General features: G+C 41.0%; 1 protein-coding gene, 1 long non-coding RNA gene and 1 pseudogene across 4 annotated transcripts in view; 1 reads left to right on the forward strand and 2 right to left on the reverse strand.

Moving 5' to 3' along the window:
- LOC311129156 (cordon-bleu protein-like 1) overlaps positions 1-6859 on the reverse strand; it is a 43820-nt gene extending 36961 nt beyond the window's left edge. For both annotated transcript variants that reach the window (XM_084161460.1, XM_084161459.1), the window contains exons 1-2: positions 6672-6859; positions 6360-6443 (exon numbers count right to left, since the gene is read on the reverse strand). In XM_084161460.1, coding sequence (XP_084017586.1) covers positions 6360-6443; positions 6672-6712 — 125 coding nt within the window. In that variant the 5' untranslated portion in view covers positions 6713-6859. The remainder of the gene's footprint in view (positions 1-6359; positions 6444-6671) is intronic.
- Positions 1-25392, forward strand: part of LOC311129753 — a 73121-nt gene that overhangs the window by 45433 nt on the left and 2296 nt on the right. The gene's annotated exons all lie outside the window — the stretch shown is intronic.
- LOC311128768 (putative sodium-coupled neutral amino acid transporter 11) lies at positions 9097-16656 on the reverse strand (annotated as a pseudogene). The gene is made up of 8 exons: positions 16651-16656; positions 13240-13341; positions 13077-13156; positions 11713-11717; positions 11421-11584; positions 11202-11320; positions 9476-9602; positions 9097-9371 (listed from the first exon to the last, which is right to left on the reverse strand). The product of its transcript is annotated as a putative sodium-coupled neutral amino acid transporter 11 (transcript).

The following is a 25392-nucleotide window of genomic DNA, read 5'->3' on the forward strand; positions in this document are numbered from 1 at the left end:
CACAGACCTGTTAGTTTTTGTGTAAGAAGCCCTCCTGTTCTCCACTCATTACCTGTATTAACTGCACCTGTTTGAACTCGTTACCTGTATAAAAGACACCTGTCCACACACTCAATCAAACAGACTCCAACCTCTCCACAATGGCCAAGACCAGAGCGCTGTGTAAGGACATCAGGGTTAAAATTGTAGACATGCACAAGGCTGGGATGGGCTACAGGACAATAGGCAAGCAGCTTGGTGAGAAGGCAACAACTGTTGGCGCAATTATTAGAAAATGGAAGAAGTTCAAGATGACGGTCAATCACCCTCGGTCTGGGGCTCCATGCAAGATCTCACCTCGTGGGGCATCAATGATCATGAGGAAGGTGAGGGATCAGCCCAGAACTACACGGCAGGACCTGGTCAATGACCTGAAGAGAGCTGGGACCACAGTCTCAAAGAAAACCATTAGTAACACACTACGCCGTCATGGATTAAAATCCTGCAGCGCACGCAAGGTCCCCCTGCTCAAGCCAGCGCATGTCCAGGCCCGTCTGAAGTTTGCCAATGACCATCTGGATGATCCAGAGGAGGAATGGGAGAAGGTCATGTGGTCTGATGAGACAAAAATAGAGCATTTTGGTCTAAACTCCACTCGCCGTGTTTGGAGGAAGAAGAAGGATGAGTACAACCCCAAGAACACCATCCCAACCGTGAAGCATGGAGGTGAAAAAATCATTCTTTGGGGATGCTTTTCTGCAAAGGGGACAGGACGACTGCACCGTATTGAGGGGAGGATGGAAGGGGCCATGTATCGTGAGATCTTGGCCAACAACCTCCTTCCCTCAGTAAGCGCATTGAAGATGGGTCGTGGCTGGGTCTTCCAGCATGACAACGACCCTAAACACACAGCCAGGGCAACTAAGGAGTGGCTCCGTAAGAAGCATCTCAAGGTCCTGGAGTGGCCTAGCCAGTCTCCAGACCTGAACCCAATAGAAAATCTTTGGAGGGAGCTGAAAGTCCGTATTGCCCAGCGACAGCCCCGAAACCTGAAGGATCTGGAGAAGGTCTGTATGGAGGAGTGGGCCAAAATCCCTGCTGCAGTGTGTGCAAACCTGGTCAAGACCTACAGGAAACGTAATTTCAAACAAAGGTTTCTGTACCAAATATTAAGTTCTGCTTTTCTGATGTATCAAATACTTATGTCATGCAATAAAATGCAAATTAATTACTTAAAAATCAGACAATGTGATTTTCTGGATTTTTGTTTTAGATTCCGTCTCTCACAGTTGAAGTGCGCCTATGATAAAAATTACAGACCTCTACATGCTTTGTAAGTAGGAAAACCTGCAAAATCGGCAGTGTATCAAATACTTGTTCTCCCCACTGTGTATATATATATATATATATATATATATATATATATATATATATATATATATATATATATATATATATATCACTGTTGCTCTGCGGTCTCCCCTGATGCTCATCACATGCACTGGAGCTTTACAAAATGTCAAAGGGCCAAGAGCTTCAGACTTTATATGGGAACATAACTATGATCTTGCTTTGTGATTACAGTTTTCCAAGTAAAAAAGACAGAGGAAAAAAATTATAATAATTATACATGGCCCACAGTGCCTTAAACTATCATTTATTATGAAAGTACAAATGTGTCACATGTTTGTAACCATTAGTTTACAAAATGCCTGCTTCTGTGACATATTCAATATACTAAATGAAAAACTGGTAAATGATCATGTGCGCAAGAATAGTGCCATCAAGAGATTTGTTTCACATACTTTTTATCAGCCCAGTGCTTTCATTTTCCTCTGACCTTTTTAACACAAAAGGCTCTGTTATGAAGGTGGATGGTAGGTGGATTCCAACTGTTATGTGTTGGAAGAGTGCACAACAGAAACAAAGCACGGGCCAAGACTTCATACACAGTATTGACTATTTGCATTCTAGAGGCATACATACATTCTAGAGGCACTATGACACCATTTGCACAGAGCTATTGCGTGGAATCTGTGTTGAATAAGTGCTCTCTCTGGTATTAAAACTGAGCACATAAAATCCTGCAATAGCCAAGCCTACCAATTAATTTGGCAAAATGTGAACATATTGTTGACTGATTTTGTATACTAACCCAGTACACCCCCAGTAATAAGCTGTCACTGGTATTTTACGGTCAGTGCATTGGCTTCAACTGCACAACAAAGACAACCCATTATTCCCCATTCCCTGGATGATGGCCACTGTCTGTTTCAGCCCTCTGAGGCATAAAGCATGCCATCCACGAGACATAAAAGCCTCTGTATTCCCAAGACCTGACGGGCTTAGCAAACACAAGCTTGTCTTAAGGTCTCAATTACATTTTTGTTCCAATAAGTGTTCATTTTCCTACTGGCCAAATTCAGTGATTCCTCCTCTCCTTTACATTTAATGCTGTTGCTATGAGTGGTGTGGGTTGCCGTTGGAATGCCACTGACCTCTTCACAGAAACTACAAACAACAAGGCCTGTGTGATATCTTTATCTACTCTATTTAATCTGTCAAACAGCATTTTAAGTAATGTGATGAACAACATTGTACAAATGTATAGGCCTAATCATAAATCGCACAAATGCTGTATCAAACACAGTATATACTATTCTGTATTGAAAAGTTATTTACAAATGTATTCATTTTCATATTAGTTCATCACATTTAGTGAGTTAATCCACAATACTAACCTAAATGACAGAGCGTAAAGAACTAAGCTTGTACAGAATCACATATTCCAGAACATGCATCCTGTTAGCAATAAGGCACCAAATGAATACTGCAAAAAATGTGGCAAAGAAATTAACTTTTTGTCCTGAATATAAAAGCATTATGTTTGGGCAAATCCAATACAACACATCATTGAGTACCACTCTTCATATTTTCAAGAATGTCATCGACAAGGACTAGGGAGTTTCTTTAGGATAGAAATAAACTGAATAGAGCTAAGCACAGGCAAAATCTTAGAGGAAAACCTGGTTCAGTCTGCTTTCCACCAGACACTGGGAGGCAAATTCACCTTTCAGCAGGACAATAACCTAAAAACACAAGGCCAAACACTGGAGTTGCTTACCAAGACGAAATTGAAGGTTCCTGAGGAGCCTAGTTACAGTTTTGACTAAAATCGGTTTGAAAATCTATGGCAAGACTTAAATGACTGTCTAGCAATAATCAACAACCAATTTGACAGAGAATGAAACATTTTTTAAAGAATAATGGGCAAATATTGTACAATCCAGATGTGCAAAGCTCTTAGACTAACCCAGAAACACTCACAGCTGTAATCGCTGCCAAAGGTGATTCTAACATGTTTTGACTCAGGGGGTTGAATACTTATTTAATCAAGATATATTAGTGTTTTCTTTTCGATTAATTACGAAAATAAATATAATTTTTCTTCCATTTTGACATTAGAGTATTTTGTGAAAATTGTTGACAAAAAATGACAATTAAATTCATTTTAATCCCACTTTGTAACACACCAAAATGTGGAGAAAGTCAAGGGGTGTGAATACTTTCTGAAGGCTATACAGGCCTATACAAATGTAGGATCTTGATTCGATCACCCTGTTGCAGGAGAACTTTCCTGAAACGCAGGAAATGTCAAACTTGTAGTATATTTGACGTTTAAAAAGGCTTCTGAAGTTTAATTTCCATTTGGACATTTCAGACTTGATGTTTCCTTTACGAAAAATGTATCAGCCCCTACAACAATGTCCATTATGGGACACACCTTTTACCATGATCTCACATGGCAGGCTTCCCTCAGAGTGGAGCCGAGCGTGGAATTGGTAAAGGTATTGTGAATCTCCACAGCTGTTTCCAGACACTTTAGCAGTCCAAGGGCACAGCTGCACTTGAATTGCTGGAAGCTATGGCGAGAGGGATGGGCCAAATTCTACAACAGATAGATATGAGGAAAATATAGCTGCAAGCTGAAATCATTGGGTTCAAAGACACTGCCATTTAACCATATGTTGTGCTATTCCACCACAATTTAGCATACTGGCAGCAGTACACCTCTATAATGAGCTACTGCACACCCATTTTTTCCATTGTAGAAGTTATAGGTCTTTGAGGCTAAAGTGTTCCTTGTGAGGAGAGGAACTTGTGAAACTAATACTGCAATTTCAAATCCAAGTTTGCCATTTCAACCACTTTGAATAGTGCTACTGTGATTAATTAATTAATTGTCAAAATATTTGCAGAGACCCAATCCTTTTATACTCCTGCAAAGTTTCAACTCAGAACAGAAGAAGACCTATAACGGAAACTTGCAAATAGTTGAGCCTCTACAATGTGTGACAGTGTTATCATTTGTCAGGGTCTAGACTTATGATATCTTCACTGGGTGCAGTTAAATGGGAATAAAGCTACTAATGGAAGGTTATGATAGCATAGACAAAAACCCTCAGAGTTCTAGCATTTGCAGCATTTTCCCCTTGAAACTTTGAGGGATAAAAGCCTCTCTGTTCAGCCAGGAAAATTGCTTCCAATTGGGCCAGGAACTAGGTTGCACATTAAACACAAAACACTGTCACTAAACTCTGAAAGCCAATAGAGGATGGCATTTATCATTTCAAACAGATGCTGCTGTGACAAAATAATACTGTCTTTTAGCAGATATTAAGTCACTTTTCCAACGGCCAAAGCAGAACTAGACATACAATTATTTAGCCTAGGCTAATTTGGCAAATCCTCAAGTGAATATTACTGTGTTCATAGAGCTATGCATGTTTGTGTGTACTACACACTGCCATCCTTGGACAAGGGCATGTGTTTTGGCAGTGTCTGTAGTAGGATAACAAATGTAGCATGGCGTGGAGGGCCACATGATGTCTCCACAAGTCATTGCACTTGAAAAGCGGGGTGAATTTTCAGAAGGAGTTGTCTAATGGCTCAAAGTATGAGAAGCCACAAATAAAACCGGGACACATGTATTTCCCCCCAACACAACAGCTCAATGAGAGAGTGGTTTTCATTTCCAAATAACAGACAAACCACAGACTGAATTGGGTAGTCTGTAACTCTAGAAATCCAGAGAGGGGCTCTGCTACTGAATTACACAATTATATTATGAAATATCAAAAGAGTCATGCTGAAACTACATCAGTTGACCCAACAGAATACTGTGTGGTTATGTGGAGTTTGTGATAAGCACCTACCCCAAAAATACCACTGGTGGTAAAACAAAATGATCCATGAGAAGAGGTCTAACGTGTCTTTTGCCTAATATTGAATATCAAATAAATAAGAGTATAAGATGATCTCTTTAAAAGTGTTATGACTGTGACCATGTGGAATTTCCCATTTATTTGGTTCAGGACCGGTTGCTTGGAGATGATGTCAGCTGACTGTATTCCAGTTGGTCGGAGGCGTTTGCTCTTAAACTAGGGAGTGAGTTTCCAAAGTTCTTTGCAAGCTTTTACAAAGTCACTGCTCACTCCCTTGGCATGCAAGGGAGGCCTGCAAATTGATTGTGATTTTAATTAGAAATGAGATGCAGAATTTGAGGGCTTAATAGCAATTCATGTGAAGTTTCCATTTCTCCACAGACTTTTCCATATTGAGACTGAAATATGATAATATATCTATGAAATCATCCATCAATACAATTATTGACCAAAATATTTCAGAATATAAAATTGATAGCCAGACATTGATTACAATGCACATGAGATGCACACTGGTTTGACTCCAAAATGCTTCCCATGACCCCAACATGTGGTCAAGGCAATTTCTCAGAACAACTCAGAAGGCAGGAAATGAGTGTAGTTCAAAGGTTACTGAAATGTCTGCAACAACTGTTACTTCAGTTACTGACTACATTTACTCAATAAACTGAGGCTGAAGAATGTAGGTTAGAGTTGATTGGAAGAGATGCACATCTAGCCCCTCTGGTTGTGGACTATTAAATTAGTCAAACCCTTTGCCTTAGACATGCAAATATGTCATTCAATTGCAATTTGCTTGCAACATGTGTCTAGAAAATGTATTGCAACAATGTCTTTTGGGGGGTAGAGAATGGCATAGAAGGGACAACGGAATTAAAGGAATCCCAGTGAAGCCTTGGAAAAGGTTTGAACTGAATAAGGGTTTGGAATGACATAAGACACCATTGGCTACAAAAGTCCCATATTTTCCAACTGATGTCATCTCAAGAATTCCACCATAAATTATCTAATATACACGTTTTTTAAGTGTCATATCATGATCAATCTAAGCATTTTAGAACACCTCCAAATAATGGTGACAATTTATATCACAGCTGACAGTTCTCACACAGGAACCCTCTGAACTAGTACCCAGAATGAATCCACATACTGTACCTAGAGCCAGAGAATCGTCGTGGAGTTCCTTGGGACCCATTCTCTTCCATGTCTAGCTGCATCGGTTTAACTAAATCCTTCGGACTACCGAAAGAAAAGCAAAACACACAATGATTCATATTTCATAACTAAAAATGCACAGGTTTACATCTAGAGCTGTCCCATCCGACCGAGTGCCAGCTCCGGATGGGCGATCCCTATTGACAATGAGGTCATAGTTTCGCAAAATAACTTTGTTGCCAGACATGCAAAGTGGGACAGACATTAAAGTACAATTTCATTACGATAATTCTGTAACTCGACATCTCTTACCATGAATGGCTCTGGCCCTCCGAGCAGCTGTCAACTTTCATCAGTCTTTATTAGGGATTTAAAAAATTACTTATACCGTACAAAATATACCGTAGACTTTTCATTCGTTCAGTGATCCATTAGGCTACTCTGCGTTCTTATGAATTCTGGAACTCCCACTTCTATCTCCAACTCTTCATCAACACAACAGTCGCTGCTCTGTTCCAATACGCCGCCAGCACAACCCAGTCTTTCCCGTTTAGCCAGCAGTCAACATTTCAAAGTTGTGACACAATGCTACCGATGCCAAGTTCTCTGTCGAATGCACAACAACTCCAAAAATCGGCGTCCAAATGTAGGCCTATGGGTACTGTAAATGCATTGCACGACGACTCAAGAGTGCAAATAACTCTTCGTGGGGCGTCGAATACCTTACTGCCCTAGTTTTCCCTCCCAGCGGTCAGTGATTTCATCTCTCCATCCCACAAGGAATAGCCTACAAATGTTTCACTTTTTTATTAATTGAAAGTAACATTGGAAATGTACACTAAGTGTACAAAACATTAGGAATACCTGCTCTTTCCAAGACAGACTGACCAGGTGAAAGCTATGATCCTTATTGATGTCATTTCAATCAGTGTAGATGAATGGGAGGAGACAGGTTAAAGAAGGACGTTTAAGCCTTGAGACGATTGTGTGTGTGCCATTCAGAGGGTGAATGGGCAAGACAAAACATTTAAGTGCCTCAAAATTAGGAAGGTGTTCTTAATTTGTTGTACCCTCAGTGTATGTGAAACTTTATTGCAGGAGCCAATTCATATGACTTTCATGAGTATTTTCAACATCTGAAGTGAACAATTCGCGTTTACATTTATAATTTTGAAATAGCCTAAATGTTATAAAGGGCCTATTGAAATTGCCCAAATAGGCCTACTATAGGATAACGTGGGGAAACTAACCACCCGGGTTAACTGCCCCCCACCCCTATAATTCTCACAGAAACCACTTGATGTCATCAACAAAAAAAAACATAACTTTCTCTGGCTGCCAATACTCTTGCTCAGCACAATTTTTATCTGTCTCATCAACAAACAAACAAATTCTGCAGCAATACGCTTATCCCATGTGGTTTGCGATTAGTGGGACTATCATTTGTTTTTCAGCAGGACAATGACCCAACACACCTCCAGGCTGTGTAAGGGCTATTTGACCAAGAAGGAGAGTGATGGAGTGCTGCATCAGATAACCTGGCCTCCACAATCACCCAACTTCAAACCAATTGAGATGGTTTGGGATGAGTTGGACCGCAAAGTGAAGGAAAAGCAGCCAACAAGTGCTCAGCATATGTGGGAACTCCTTCAAGAATGTTGGAAAAGCGTTCCAGGTGACTACCTCATGAAGCTGGTTGAGGGAATGCCAAGAGTGTGTATAGCTGTCATCAAGGCAAAGGGTGGCTACTTTGAAGAATCTCAAATATAAAATATATTTTTCATTTGTTTAACACTTTTTTGGATACTACATGATTCCATATGTGTTATTTCATAGTTTTGATGTCTTCACTTTTATTCTACAATGTAGAAAATAGTAAAAATAAACAAAAACCCTGGAATGAGTAGGTGTGTCCAAACTTTTGACTGGTACTGTATATATATATGTATACCATTAGGGGAGCCTAAAGATAAATAACCACTTGTTTAGAGATACAAATTGTAATCAGTTTTTAATAAAGCAGTAACATTTTAGGTGATCCAATGCAAGTCAGTGGTACCTAAATTCGAATTGTTCTAATCATGTCCAAATCATCTATAAGTAACTTCATTAAGTGACACAGTCATGTTTTTCCCATGTTACCCCATTACTTGGGAAAAACGCCCCTTTTCTAAAAACCATATTTAATTAAATAACTAAAAACAGTGTAAACTGTAGCTACTTATTTCCATTTATAGTTTTTGCCTAAGCATGACCATCATCCACATACCACATTTTTACCTAACTTAGCTTTATTGTGTCAGCAATTGGACATTGTTCTTGGGGGGGGGCTAGTTACCCCACATTACCCTACATATTCCCTCTACCCAACAGGGGAAGTTGCACTACCAATGGACAAACATGATAACTCCACATCTACATTAATCATTGAAGAGTGAGTAATGACATCAAGGCAAGAGGGCGGCAAGTTTTCTGTTTCGAATTTAGCCTTTTTATGATAATTGTACTCATGTTACAGTGACATCATGTCGTAGGTAAATACTTACAAAATTCAAGGTGGAACTTTACGGTTTCACAATTTGATATAGAAATAGATACATGCATTGCATATTGGCACTTTATTATACATACATCAAAGTCAAATAGTACATTATGACACACACGTTCATTGCAGAGGTAATAAATACATTGAGCTTACAAAGTCATATCACAAAACACCAATGTGTAAATGTTTTATCTAGAACTGAGTTGCATTCTGAAGGAGCAGCTCAGTGGGCGACGTGGAGGTTGGAGAGGAGAGTTGAGGCTGAGCAGTAGAACATCTCTGCACCATGGGAGCAGTCTTGTGGGAACATGACTGCCATGATCAAACCGGTTGTCCTGACAAAGACACCAGCTATGAGGAAGAGACAGGGGAGGCAGTGTTCACCTTGGAACCAGCGCTCTGTGAAAAGGTTGAGTTCACGAGCTGATGGAATGATGAAAACCAAAAGGTGTGGCACTTATAACACCCTGGAAGAAAAGTATTAGTTTTTTTGCAATTTGTTGCTGCAGTCTTACATGTGGCACCACAGTAGATAAATAAGTTACAACAATTCAAAGGACATCTTACTTACATTTAACAACAGAACAATACCCAGACAGTCGTAGGCCAAGGATAGCACTGTGCACGCTGCAACTATGAGCAAGGAGACAGGCACATGGGCATGGTTGTTGAGAGACCCATAAATAAAAATGTGCATACTACCTACAAACATAAAAGAGAGAATACAGAACTGTTGTTCATAAGTGATTTGCATTCAAAATGAATGAACACTGACCCTCAATTTATGTAGTACCATATTATGTGCACAAGTAAAATCATACAGTGCATTTGGAAAGTATTCAGACCTGTTGACTTTTTCCACATTTTGTTACGTTACAGCTTTATTCTAAAATGTATTACATTGTCCCCCCCCCCCTAATCAATCTACACACAATACCCCATAATGACAAAGCAAAAACAGGTTTATACATTTTTGCCAATGTATAAAAAAAAAAAGAATACAGAAATATCACATTTACATAAGTATTCAGACCCTTTACTCAGTACTTGAAGCACCTTTGGCAGCGACTACAGCCTCAAGTCTTCTTGGGTATGACGCTACAAGCTTGGCACACCTGTATTTGGAGAGTTTCTCCCATTCTTCTCTGCAGATCCTCTCAAGCTCTGTCAGGTTGGATGGGGAGCGTCGCTGCACAGCTATTTTCAGGTCTCTTCAGAGATGTTCGATCGGGTTCAAGTACGGGGCTCTGGCTGGGCCACTCAAGGACATTCAGAGACTTGTCCCGAAGCCATTCCTGCATTGTGTTGGCTGTATGCTTAGGGTCGTTGTCCTGATGGCAGGTGAACCTTTGCCCCCAGTCTGTGGTCCTGAGCACTCTGGAGCAGGTTTTCATCAAGGATCTCTGTACCTTGCTCTGTTCATCTTTCCCTTGATCCTGACTAGTCTCCCAGTCCCTGCAAAACATCCCCACAGCATGATGCTGCCACGACCATGCTTCACCGTAGGGATGGTGCCAGGTTTCCTCCAGACGTGACACTTGGTATTCAGGCCAAAGAGTTCAATCTTGGTTTCATCAGACCAGATAATCTTGTTTCTCATGGTCTGAGAGTCCTTTAGATACCTTTTGGCAAACTCCAAGCGGGCTGTCATGTGCTTTTTACTGAGGAGTGGCTTCCGTCTGGCCACTCTACCATAAAGGTCTGATTGGTGGAATGCTGCAGAGATGGTTGTCCTTCTGGAAGGTTCTCCCATCTCCACAAAGGAACTCTGGAGCTCTGTCAGAGTGACCATTGGGTTCTTGATCACCTCCCTGACCAAGGCCCTTTTCCCCCGATTGCTCAGTTTGGCCGAGCAGCCAGCTATTGGAAGAGTCTTGGTGGTTCCAAACTTCTTCCATTTAAGAATGATGGAGGCCACTGTGTTCCTGGGGACCTTCAATGCTGCAGACATTTTTTGGGTACCTTTCCAAGTCATGTCCAATCAATTTAATTTACCACAGGTGGAATCCAATCAAGTTGTAGAAACAGCTCAAGGACGATCAATGGAAACAGGATACACCTGAGCTCAATTTCAAGTCTCAAAGCAAAGGGTCTAAATACTTATGTAAATAAGGTACGTTTTAATATTTTTAATACATTTGCAAAAAAATCTAAAAACATGTTTTCGCTTTGTCATTATGGGGTATTGTGTGTAGATTGATGAGGGAAAAAAAACAATTTAATCAATTTTAGAATAAGGCTGTAACGTAACAAAATGTGGGAAAAAATCAAGGGGTCTGAATACTTTCCGAATGCACTGTACCTCTCAAGTCACAAAACACTCCAGAGGACAAGTTGTTATTATACTGATGCCAAAACAGAAGTAAAACAAACGTAGCCAGGTCATCGTTCCTTCAGTAGTTTTCAAAGATGTCACCTGAAAATAGATAAGAGGTGGTCAGAAAAAGAACACCTGGTGCAGAGTGAATAGAGATACACCATGAGCGTATTCTATGATTCTATGTGTTGTGTTTTACCTTGTGTGTACCCAGTGAAGGTAGCATACATAGCCAGTCACAGCAAACAGAGCACTGACAATCAGAGACGAACCAACAGACGTGAGTGACACGAGACCAGTTACTAAGGCTCAGTTCCTCCAGAGAGCCATAGATCATAAAGCTGTTGTGATGGCAGATATAGGCTGCAAGACAAAAGGATATAGCAAAGTATTACAATCAATAGTCCAAGTTACATTTTTGTGTTGTTTTGTGGATTTCTGCTATTATGAAACTTGATTGGCATTATCATACAATATGAAGCTGTACACACGTAGGCTGCAGTAGAAGAGAACTCAACAAAAGACATAACTACAATAGCAGAAATTGCATTCCATCTTGCAAACACCGATGCGTTCAGTGTAGGGGGACTATGGACAAAGTAATTGGATTAACATTTTGTTAGCCATTAAAACAATTCTAGAGCAAGTGGTTTCAATAGTTGTTTAGTTGACTGAAATATAAAATTAAAATAGAATGCATTTCAGATTGATTAGTAGAATGTGATATAGCATGTGGCGGTCGGTGCCGTTTAAGATAAGGGATTATTTATTTTTTTGGAGCATGGCCTTATTTCTATTAAAGCGTTTTGTGACTGTAATTCAAATTCCATTCACCCAGCTCAATGTAATATCGATAGGTTTAGGCTACTACATGATACTCAAATTTTCCCTGTACCCCATCATGAGGTTGCTACAACCTAGCCTATTAATGAAAGTTTACAACGTAGGTGCACAGGATGAGATAATTGAGCAATCAAGGTGACAGACAGTGACACATTCAATACCGCCTTGCACACTCTTTCCTGCATCTAGCTGATCTAGGGTGTAATCATTAGTCTAACAGCTGCAAATTAGAGTTTGTATTGGACAAATTCAGGTATGTTCATCCCCGTTTCGTTCCGTTTACTTCCGTTGAAGAAACATTTCACAGAATCGGCGGAATGAATACACCCCTGATCACACGCAAACACAGTTTGATTTCATAGCAACCACATAAAACAGCATGCTCACTTTGCTCGTTGTGTACAGTATATAATTCCTTTTCGCAACTATTCTCGCCTCCTCTCCCCTTCGCTTGTGGACTTCAGTGCACAACACATCAGCTGTCTGTGACAAGGCGAAAAAACCTTTCTAAGCCAAACCTTCATATCATGACCGCTAAACACAGCCTACATCATTGCCAACGTAGCTACTAGAACTAACGCATTAGTAAATCCGCTACAATCATGCAGTACAGTGTACAGTCAGAAAGCAGTTTAGCAGTTACACCTGTGGGCCCCGGTAGCAGTACATTTATAAAACCAAAAGCTTACCTTGACATGGAGGAGTTCCAGTGTTGGATAGCCATAGCCAGCTAGCTAACATGGCATCCCTCATTGTTTGAGCCAGGTGTTTGAGTAGGCTAAACTAGCTAGCTAAGTGAACGTGAAATAAATAAAAAAATACAACTAAATATAGCTCTCTCGCTTCTCCTTAATTTTTGAATAAATGAATTTGTTAAATTGTCTCTCCCTCTCTTTGAGTCAACTACTCGCCACATTTTATGAAATTCACTGAGGAGGATGGTCCTCCCCTTCCTCCTTTGAGGAGCCTCCACTGGTGTGAGTGAATAGATTTTGACAGCGTTATTATGTACATATGTGGTCCTAGGGTAGCTTTTCTGATGATAACAGTGATCAGGATCAAAACGATCAACACCATGGACAGTAAGGACACCTGGAATCACATAGACAGATGCTTTAGCTCAGAAAGGTCAGTGACTCCTTAAATCAATGTAACAATATGTGATTACGTCTTACCTTTCCCAGCTTTGATATATTCCGGAAGAGAGACAGAGGTAGCGTGAACAGAATGGTGGATAATGCGATGACAAAATATATTTCTGCAAGTACGTGACCCAACTGCAAATAGCATGTATGAAAAATATGAATGAGCAACATCCAATAAGAAATGTGGCCTTGGTGTTTGTGCTTAATTTAGCAAAACTGTGACCTCTTTTTTGACTGTCACTGCATTAGCATATCAATGCACATAGCTAAGTTGTGGCTTGATATTGTTCAGATATATTACAATGAAGTAAAATGTGCCATATTGCACCTCCAGGTAGTCCGTGAAATATTTTGGTCAATGTGTCACGACTTCCGCCGAGGCTGCCTCCCCTCCTTGTTCGGGCAGGTTTCGGCGTTCGTCATCACCGGCTTACTAGCTGCTGCCGATCCATTTATCATCACTCCACTTGTCTAATTAATCACACACACCTGGTCCTTATCCCCAATTAGTCATTGTATAAGTGTTCCCTCTGCTTCCTTGTCTGTGTGGGTGATTGTTTGTTGTGAGCCGTGTGTAGCTCGGTTGAGCTACCCTTACCTTGTTGTTGCCAGGGTAGATATTTCCCCTATGCCTGAGTTTTGTTGTCGCATGCTTGCGCAACTGTTTATCGACGGAATGAACTCTTTGGATGCATATTACTCTCCTGCGCCTGACTCCTTCTATCACACGCATCACACACCAGCTATGATGTTGTAGCTGATCATAGCTGGGGAAGAAACATACAGTGCCTTGAAAAAGTATTCATCCCCCTTTGCGTTTTTCCAATTTTGTTGCATTACAATCTGTAATTTAAATGGATTTTTATTTGGATTTCATGTAATGGACATACACAAAATAGTCCACATTGGTGAAGTGAAAAAAATCTTGTTTCAAAACATTGAATAACAGAAAAGTGGTGCATGCATATGTATTCACCCCCTTTGCTATGAAGCCCCTAAATAAGATCTGGTGCAACCAATTACCTTCAGAAGTCACATAATTAGTTAAATAAAGTCCACCTGTGTGAATCTAAGTGTCACATGATCTCAGTGAGATATATACACACATATATACATGTTCTGAAAGGCCCCAGAGTCTGCAACACCACTAAGCAAGGGGCACCACCATGCAAGCGGCACCATAAAGACCAAGGAGCTCTCCAAACAGGTCAGGGACAAAGTTGTGAAGAAGTACAGATCAGGGTTGGGTTATAAAAAAAATATCAGAAGCTTTGAACATCCCACGGAGCACCATTAAATCTGTTATTCAAAAAATTGAAAGAATATGGCACCACAACAAACCTGCCAAGAGAGGGCCGCCCACCTAAACTCACAGAAGAGGCAACAGAGAGACCAAAGATAACCCTGAAGGAGCTGCAAAGCTCCACAGCGGAGATTGGAGTATCTGTCCATAGGACCACTTTAAGCCGTACACTCCACAGAGCTGGGTTTTACCGAAGAGTGGCCAGAAAAAGCCATTGCTTAAAGAAAAAAAAGAAGCAAACACGTTTGGTGTTCGCCAAAAGGCATGTGGGAGACTCCCCAAATATATGGAAGGTGGTACTCTAGTCAGATGAGACAAAAATTGAGCTTTTGGGCATCAAGGAAAACACTACGTCTGGCGCAAACCCAACACCTCTCATCACCCCGAGAACACCATCCCCACAGTGAAGCATGGTGGTGGCAGCATCATGCTGTGGGGATGTTTTTCCCACCGGCAGGGACTGGGAAACTGGTCAGAATTGACGGAATGATGGATGGCACTAAATACAGGGAAATTCTTGAGGGAAACCTGTTTCAGTCTTCCAGAGATTAGAGACTGGGACGGAGGTTCACCTTCCAGCAGGACAATGACCCTAAGCATACTGCTAAAGCAACACTCAAGTGGTTTAAGGGGAAACATTTAAATGTCTTGGAATGGCCTAGTCAAAGCCCAGACCTCAATCCAATTGAGAATCTGTACACCAGCGGAACCCATCCAACTTGAAGGAGCTGGAGCAGTTTTTCCTTGAAGAATGGGCAAAAATCCCAGTGGCTAGATGTACCAAGCTTATAGAGACATACCCCAAGAGACATGCAGCTGTTATTGCTGCAAAAGGTGGCTCTACAAAGTATTGACTTTGGGGGGGATGAAAAGTTCTGCACGCTCAAGTTGTTTTTTCAAATGTATTGTTTGTTTCACAAGAAAAAATATGTTGCATCTTCAAAGTGTTAGGCATGTTGTGTAAATCAAATGGATACAATGCCAAGGGGGGTGAATACTTTTGCAAGCCACTGTAGTTGTGTTACAATTCAAGTCCTCCCATATTGTACCTGTATATCAGTTTGTATGAGACTGCTCAATCTCTTAAAACCTTGAGTATACAGTACCAGTCAAAAGTTTGGACACACCTACTCACTCAAAGGTTTCTTTAATTTTTATATTTTCTACATTGTAGAATAATAGTGAAGACATCCAAACTATGAAATAACACATATGGAATCATGTAGTAACCAAAAAGGGTTAAACAAATCAAATTATATTTGAGATTATTCAAATAGCCACCTTTTGCCTTGATGACAGCTTTGCACACTCTTGGCATTCTCTCAACCAGCTTCACCTGGAATGCTTTTCCAACAGTCTTGAAGGAGTTCCCACATATGCTAAGCACTTGATGGCTGCTTTTCCTTCACTCTGCCGTCCGACTCATCCCAAACCATCTCAATTGGGTTGAGTTTGGGTGATTGTGGAGGCCAGGTCATCTGATGCAACACTCCATCACTCTCCTTCTTGGTCAAATAGCCTTTACACAGCCTGGAGGTGTGTTGGGTCATTGTCCTATTGAAATACAGATGATAGTCCCACTAAGCCCAAACCAGATGGGATGGCGTATCGCTGCAGAATGCGGTGGTAACCATGTTGTTTAAGTGTGCCTTGAATTCTAAATAAATCACAGACAGTGTCACCAGCAAAGCACCCCCACACCATAACACCGCCACCTTGCTTTACACATGCGGAGATCATCCGTTCACCCACACCGCGTCTCACAAAGACACGGCGGTTGGAACCAAAAATCTCAAATTTGGACATTTGGCCTTTCCAAATGTCCATTGCTCGTGTTTCTTGGCCCAATCAGGTCTCTTCTTCTTATTGGTGTCCTTTAGTAGTGGTTTCTTTGCAGCAATTCGACCATGAAGGCCTGATTCACACAGTCCCCTCTGAACAGTTGATGTTCAGACTGTGTCTGTGAAGCATTTATTTGGGCTGCAATAATGAAGCTATCCTCTGCAGCAGAGGTAACTCTGGGTCTTCCATTCCTGTGGCGGTCCTCGTGAGAGCCAGTTTCATCATAGCGCTTGATGTTTTTTGCGACTGCACTTGAAGAAACTGTCAAAGTTCCTGAATTTTCCGTATTGACTGACCTTCATGTCTTAAAATAATTATGGATTGTCATTTCTTTTTGCTTATTTGAGCGGTTCTTGACATAATATGGACTTTGTCTTTTACCAAATAGGGCTATCTTCTGTATACACCCCCACCCCCACCTTGTCACTACACAACTGATTGGCTCAAACGCATTAAGAAGGAAAGAAATTCCACAAATTAACTTAAGGCACACCTGTTAATTGAAATGCATTCCAGGTGACTACCTCATGAAGCTGGTTGAGAGAATGCCAAGAGTGTGCAAAGCTATCATCAAGGCAAAGGGTGGCTATTTGAAGAATCTCAAATATATTTTGATTTGTTGAACACTTTTTTGGTTACTACATGATTCCATATGTGTTATTTCATAGTTTTGATGTCGTCACTATTATTCTACAATGTAAAAAATAGTAAAAATAAAGAAAAACCCTTGAATGAGTAGGTGTGTCCAAACTTTTGACTGGTACTGTGCGTATTTCAGATTTCCTTAAAAATGAAATCTCCATTCAAGACTTACCAATGAAAGACTATAGAAACTATAGGAACTGCAAAGACAGATCCCAAAATCTGCTGAAACCAAAAGCGCTACGTACAAGTGACTGGTAGCTTTTGGTCTCTGAAAGATTCCCTCCTTTTATCAACAAGATGATAGAGTAGTCTGCAGGGAATAAACAGAACAGCACAATGTTAGCTGTTGAGTTAAATTCATTGTACCATCAAAGCAGTTAATCACAATCGTCACCATACAGAACCTACCTGTAATAGATGTTAGCAAAACCAGTAGCAAAATGTCAAGGGGAAGGCCTGCCTGGTTCAAGGAGCAAGGCAAACCTGAAAAATGTATGAAATGACAAATCATGCAATTTTGATATTTACACATCCAACATACAGTGGGGAAAAAAAGTATTTAGTCAGCCACCAATTGTGCAAGTTCTCCCACTTAAAAAGATGAGAGAGGCCTGTAATTTTCATCATAGGTACACGTCAACTATGACCGACAAAATGAGAAAAAAAATCCAGAAAATCACATTGTAGGATTTTTAATGAATTTATTTGCAAATTATGGTGGAAAATAAGTATTTGGTCAATAACAAAAGTTTCTCAATACTTTGTTATATACCCTTTGTTGGTAATGACACAGGTCAAACGTTTTCTGTAAGTCTTCACAAGGTTTTCACACACTGTTGCTGGTATTTTGGCCCATTCCTCCATGCAAATCTCCTCTAGAGCAGTGATGTTTTGGGGCTGTCGCTGGGCAACACAGACTTTCAACTCCCTCCAAAGATTTTCTATGGGGTTGAGATCTGGAGACTGGCTAGGCCACTCCAGGACCTTGAAATGTTTCTTACGAAGCCACTCCTTCGTTGCCCGGGCGGTGTGTATGGGATCATTGTCATGCTGAAAGACCCAGCCACGTTTCATCTTCAATGCCCTTGCTGATGGAAGGAGGTTTTCACTCAAAATCTCACGATACATGGCCCCATTCATTCTTTCCTTTACACGGATCAGTCGTCCTGGTCCCTTTGCAGAAAAACAGCCCCAAAGCATGATGTTTCCACCCCCATGCTTCACAGTAGGTATGGTGTTCTTTGGATGCAACTCAGCATTCTTTGTCCTCCAAACACGATGAGTTGAGTTTTTACCAAAAAGTTATATTTTGGTTTCATTTGACATTCTCCCAATCCTCTTCTGGATCATCCAAATGCACTCTAGCAAACTTCAGACGGGCCTGGACATGTACTGGCTTAAGCAGGGGGACACGTCTGGCACTGCAGGATTTGAGTCCCTGGCGGCGTAGTGTGTTACTGATGGTAGGCTTTGTTACTTTGGTCCCAGCTCTCTGCAGGTCATTCACTAGGTCCCCCCGTGTGGTTCTGGGATATTTGCTCACCGTTCATGTGATCATTTTGACCCCACGGGGTGAGATCTTGCGTGGAGCCCCAGATCGAGGGAGATTATCAGTGGTCTTGTATGTCTTCCATTTCCTAATAATTGCTCCCACAGTTGATTTCTTCGAACCAAGCTGCTTACCTATTGCATATTCAGTCTTCCCAGCCTGGTGCAGGTCTACAATTTTGTTTCTGGTGTCCTTTGACAGCTCTTTGGTCTTGGCCATAGTGGAGTTTGGAGTGTGACTGTTTGAGGTTGTGGACAGGTGTCTTTTATACTGATAACAAGTTCAAACAAGTGCCATTCATACAGGTAACGAGTGGAGGACAGAGGAGCCTCTTAAAGAAGAAGTTACAGGTCTGTGAGAGCCAGAAATCTTGCTTGTTTGTAGGTGACCAAATACTTATTTTCCACCATAATTTGCAAATAAATTCATTAAAAATCCTACAATGTGATTTTCTGGATTTCTCAATTTGTCTGTCATAGTTGACGTGTCCCTATGATGAAAATTACAGGCCTCTCTCATCTTTTTAAGTGGGAGAACTTGCACAATTGGTGGCTGACTAAATCCTTTTTTCCCCACTGTACATGTACATATAGTTCAAATACATATATATATTTGTAATATTTTGTTTAATTTAATTGACTGAAATGTTTGAGTCCTGCAACTTTGAGAGAACGTTGGAAGGGCAAAAGAAGGGTAAAGTAAAAAAATAAAGGTATCATCAGTAGTCATATGATCATGCAGAGAACAACCACCCAGGGGCTGTTCACTATGGCTGAGGTATGAGGTTTTCTATTCCCAGAAAATTCTGGGATCCTGCATATTCTGAACGATATGGAAATGGCTTATCTTATTGGGTGACATGATCGATCATCGTATAGGCAGGCCCACTTTAACATGCAACAGGTGCTCCCCTCTTAAGGGTGTCATTGCATCTATCCCCCTCCTATTCTGTTGTGCCATTGAAACACATGATGCTCAAGCAATTTAATGTGTAAACACCAATTTACCTATTATTCCATACCTATTATCGAATTGATGAAATTAAAAGAGGCTGATGTTATCGAACTTTTGACTTCTCCAACCACCTTTTGTGAAGCAAGCAACGGTTTCCCATCACCATTCTCAATCTAGAGTAGTAAAAGAACAAATTGTTAAAGTGTTTTGGTAGAATGGTGGTAATCATGAGTATCAAAAAAGGTTAGGCTATTGTTATCATAGCAAGTCATTTGGGCAAGAAGATCAGAGAAATGCACAGCTTTAGCTGACTGTTCATAGAGTTTTGGTCATGTGTTGGTATCAATTATTCCATTATGAAAGAAATCTATACATTCCCCACTGTGTGATCAAGTCAGCTGAGGAAATTTAGGTCAGAAAAAAATTATCAGAAAAAAAAATCAAATGCGGTAGAGAAACAAAGCAGAAACACTGGATCAATCTGAAACTTTGCACACACTGCCTCCATCTAGTGGCCAAAATCTAAATTGCGCCTAAACTGCAATATTATATTGTGGTCTTTCTCTTGCATTTCAAAGATGATGGAACAATTTTTGTTATATTTATTTTTTATTATCTGTTACCAGATCTGGGTTATATTCTCCTACATTAATTTCACATTTCCACAAACTTCAAAGTGTTTCCTTTCAAATTGTATCAATAATTTGCAGATCCTTGTTTCAGGTCTATTTTAGGCGGAAATTGAAAAAAAAAAGGGTCCGATCCTTAAGAGGTTAAACTCTAACGGTTTTAAAATCCCCATTGGCCTGATGGTGAAACCCCTGAGCAGTTTCCTTCCTCTCCGGCAACTGATTTAGGAAGGGCGCCTGTATCTTTGTAGTGTCTGGGTGTATTGATACACCATCCAAAGTGAAAATTAATAACTGCACCATGCTCAAAGGGATATTCAATGTCTGTTTTTTTTACCCATCAACCAGTATGTTCCCTTTGTGAGGCATTGGGAAAACCTCCCTGGTCTTTGAGGTTGAATCTGTTTGAAATTCACTGCTCAACTGAGGGACCTTACAGATAATTGTACATGTGGGGTACAGAGATGAGGTAGTTAAACACTATTATTACACACAGAGTGAGTCCATGCAACTTACTGTATGTGTAACACAACTCAGGATATGACCCAGATGCAGACAGGTCAGAGTCAGATATGTACAGGACAGCAGGCAGGCAGGCTCTGGGTCAGGGCAGGCAGAATAGGTCGGAACCAGGAGAACTAAAAAACAAGGACTTGAGCGAGTACAGGGGGAAAAACCACGCTGGTAGGCTTGACGAGACAAGACAAACTGGCAACAGACAAACAGAAAACACAGGTATAAATGCACTGGGGATAATGGGGAAAATAGGCGACACCTGGAGGGGGTTGGAGACAAGCACAAGACAGGTGAAACAGATCAGGGTGTGACAATGTGACATGTTAAGCAAATCTTTACTCCTGAACTTATATAGGCTTGCCATAACAAAGGGGTTGAATACTTACTGAAAATGTCTGAAAAACATGATTCCACTTTGACATTATGGGGTATTGTGTGTAGGCCAGTGACAAAACAATCTACATTTAATTCATTTCAAATTCAGGCTGTAACACAACAAAATGTGAAAAAAAAGTCAAGGGGTGTGAATACTTTCTGAAGGCACTGTAGATGCATGGAAAGTTATGATTTCTCCTTGAGACATCATATTGATGTTCAATGCCCAGCAACATGTTCTAACTAACTTATTTCATCTGCCTATAAACTCATAATGCTTTTCTAAGTCTTGGTGGTAGGTCAACATAGCATGTCATCACTTGACTCCAAAACACCTGTTGTGCTTTTTTTTACGGCATGACTAAAAACTGTGGATACGTGATTTATGTCCCGCTCTCATCTGATCCTCTAAGGTAAATTGCAGCATAGCTATATCATAATCTGATAGACATTCTTGTCGAGTATCAAAGTTAGCTAGATTCATCTAGCGTAATTTATCCTCATTTATTTAAAACGATATTCCTGAATGTCAGTAATTTGTCAGTAAACAGTATATCTAGCTAACTCATCTGACTTGGTGGAGCACAGTAACGTAGATCATGTTATATCACAGACAAAAGAGGAAACCAGTCAGGGCTTGAAATGATCCCTTTCAGCCACTTGTCCTTTGGAAAAGTAGGATAGATTTTTACTTGTCCAAAAGCTCAAGTCACTTGTCAAAAAATAAAAAATAAAGGGTCTGTAACACAATGTTTACATCATTGTATGATGCAAGGAACCACATTACAAAATAAAATGCATTACCATCTTTTTTACCATAGAGAATCAGACAAAAATGTAGGCTACACTGCCTATTGGCATCTATGCATATTCAAGCCTGTCTCAAAATACAACACTGCCCGTTTACAGCTTTCCTGGAGGATGGTTGGCTACCCTTGGTAGCCTATAAAATATTGCAACATTACAATTGCAACCAAATATGTCTTTATAAAATAATTCCCTCCAGGGCTCAGAATTAAGGGCATCCCTTCATCCCTGGGACAAAAAGGTAGGGGCATGGATCAGAAAATCAGTCAGTATCTGGTGTGACCACCATTTGCCTCATGCAGCGTGACACATCTCCTTCGCATAGAGTTGATCAGGCTGTTGATTGTGCAAACCCACAGTTTCATCAGCTGTCTGGGTGTGGCTGGTCTCAGACGATCCCAAAGGAGAAGAAGCTGGATGTGGAGGTCCAGGGCTGGCAACAGGGCATTGTGTTGTGTGACAAAACTGCACATTTTAGAGTGGCCTTTTATTGTCCCCAGCACAAGGTGCACCTGTGTAATGATCATGCTGTTTAATCAGCTTCTTGATATGCCACACCTGTAAGGATTATGGATTATCTTGGCAAAGGAGAAATGCTCACTAACAGGAATGTAAACAAATTTGTGCACAAAATTTGATAGAAATAAGGTTTTTGTGTGCATGGTCTTTTATTTCAGCTCATGGAACATGGGAACAATACTCTACATGTTGCGTTTATATTTTTGTTCCGTATAGTTTCAAAATGCTGACCCCCTCCACTCAGATTCAAGGTAGGTGATGTGCGGTGCGCAACAGGCACGGTCCTTCACTCTCTGGTCTTGTGACCATTTGATCTGAACAAACTGTGCCTCGAGTAGCCTATGTCGACAGAATCAAGCCTATATTTGTCAGAAATGACTGGCATTTAGTGTATATTGATTTAATTAAAAGTCTCATTAAAGTTCTGGCGCCTCCCTCATGTCAGCATCGGTTTGGACATGAGGCTGTAACCAATATGCATATCACTTACACTTTGACATGTAGGCTTTTTTATTTATTTATATGAAAAAGAGATTTGAAAATTATTCCAATGTTGGCCTTTCTGATCTAATTCTGATCAGAAGAATTGTTTGATATTGTGTTTGTTGTGTGTTTTTTTTTTTTTACTTGTCCATTCGGACAACTTAAATCTATATTCTTCTTGTCCCCAAAAAATGTTTTACCTGTCCCGGCCAAGAGGACAAGTGTTCATGTCGAGTCCTGCCAGTAGTTATTAGTTAACGTTAGTTAGCTAGCTAGTTACAAGTATCTTTGGTTATATCAACATACTAACGTTAGCTGTCTACTAGCTAGCCAATATTGTTACTGCGGTGTACAGCAAACTGTCACACCTGGTGTAACTAGCAGACTAGCTTGGTAGATAGCGAACTTAGATACAGTGCCTTCGGAAAGTATTCAGACCCCTTGACTTTTTCCACATTTTGTTACATTAGAGTCTTCTTCTAAAATGGGTTAAATTATTAAAAACAGAAATACCTTATTTATGTAAGTATTCAGACCCTTTCCAATGAGATTCGAAATTAAGCTCAGGTGCGTCCTGTTTCCATTGATCATCCTTGAGATGTTTCTACAACTTGATTGGAGTCCACCTGTGGTAAATGCAATTGATTGGACATGATTTGGAAAGGCATACACCCACAGTTGACAGTGCATGTCAGAGCAAAAACCAAGCCATGAGGTCGAAGGAATTGTCCGTAGAGCTCTGAGACAGGATTGTGTCAAGGCACAGATCTGGGGAAGGGTACCCAAAACATTTCTGCAGCATTGAAGGTCACCAACAACACAGTGGACTCCATCATTCTTAAATGGAAGAAGTTTGGAACCACCAGGACTCTTCCTAGAGCTGGCCACCCGCCCAAACTGAGCAATCGGGGGAGAAGAGCCTTGGTCAGGGAGGTGACCAAGAACCCAATGGTCACTCTGACAGAGCTCTAGAGTTCCTCTGTGGAGATGGGAGAACTCTTTGGCATGAATGCCAAGCGTCACCTCTGGAGGAAACCTGGCACCATCCCTACGGTGAAGCATGGTGGTGGCAGCATCATGCTGTGGGGATGTTTTTCAGCGGCAGGGACTGGGAGACTAGTCAGAATTGAAGGAAAGATGAACAGAGCAAAGTACAGAGAGATCATTGATAAAACCTGCTCCAGAGCACTCAGGACCTCAGACTGGGGCGAACGTACACCTTCCAACAGGAGGACGACCCTAAGCACACAGCCAAGACAATGCAGGAGTCGCTTTGGGACAAGTCTCTGAATGTCCTTGAGTGGCCCAGCCAGAGCCCGGACTTGAACCCGATCTAACATCTCTGGAGAGACCGGAAAAAAGCTGTGCAGCGACGCTCCCCATCCAACCTGATAGAGCTTGAGAGGATCTGCAGAGAAGAACGGGAGAAACTCCACAAATACAGGTGTGCGAAGCTTGTAGTGTCATACCCAAGAAGACTTGAGGCTGTAATCGCTGCCAAACGTGCTTCAACAAAGTACTGAGTAAAGGGTCTGAATACTTATGAATATGTCAGATTTGTATTTTTTATAAATTAGCAAAAATGTGCAGTGAGGGAAAAAAGTTTTTGATCCCCTGCTGATTTTGTACGTTTGCCCACTGACAAAGAAATGATCAGTCTCTAATTTTAATGGTAGGTTTATTTGAACAGTGAGAGACAGAATAACAAAACAAAAATCCAGAAAAACGCATGTCAAAAATGTTATAAATTGATTTGCATTTTAATGAGGGAAATAAGTATTTGACCCCCTCTCAATCAGAAAGATTTCTGGCTCCCAGGTGTCTTTTATACAGGTAACGAGCTGAGATTAGGAGCACACTCTTAAAGGGAGTGCTCCTAATCTCAGATTGTTACCTGTATAAAAGACACCTGTCCACAGAAGCAATCAATCAATCAGATTCCAAACTCTCCACCATGGCCAAGACCAAAGAGCTCTCCAAGGATGTCAGGGACAAGATTGTAGGCCTACATAAGGCTGGAATGGGCTACAAGACCATCGCGAAGCAGCTTGGTGAAAAGGTGACAACAGCTGATTATTCGCAAATGGAAGAAACACAAAATAACTGTCAATCTCCCTCGGCCTGGGGCTCCATGCAAGATCTCACCTCGTGGAGTTGCAATGATCATGAGAACGGTGAGGAATCAGCCCAGAACTACACGGGATGATCTTGTCAATGATCAAGGCAGCTGGGACCATAGTCACCAAGAAAACAATTGGTAACACACTATGCCGTGAAGGACTGAAATCCTGCAGCGCCCGCAAAGTCCCCCTGCTCAGGAAAGCACATATACAGGGCCGTCTGAAGTTTGCCAATGAACATCTGAATGATTCAGAGGAGAATTGGGTGAAAGTGTTGTGGTCAGATGAGACCAAAATAGAGCTCTTTGGCATCAACTCAACTCGCCGTGTTTGGAGGAGGAGGAATGGTGCCTATGACCCCAAGAACCCCATCCCCACTGTCAAACATGGAGGTGGAAACATTATGCTTTGGGGGTGTTTTTCTGCTAAGGGGACAGGACA

Source organism: Coregonus lavaretus (assembly GCF_964263955.1).
Source record: "Coregonus lavaretus genome assembly, chromosome: 5".
NCBI classification, from domain to species: Eukaryota; Metazoa; Chordata; class Actinopteri; order Salmoniformes; family Salmonidae; genus Coregonus; species Coregonus lavaretus.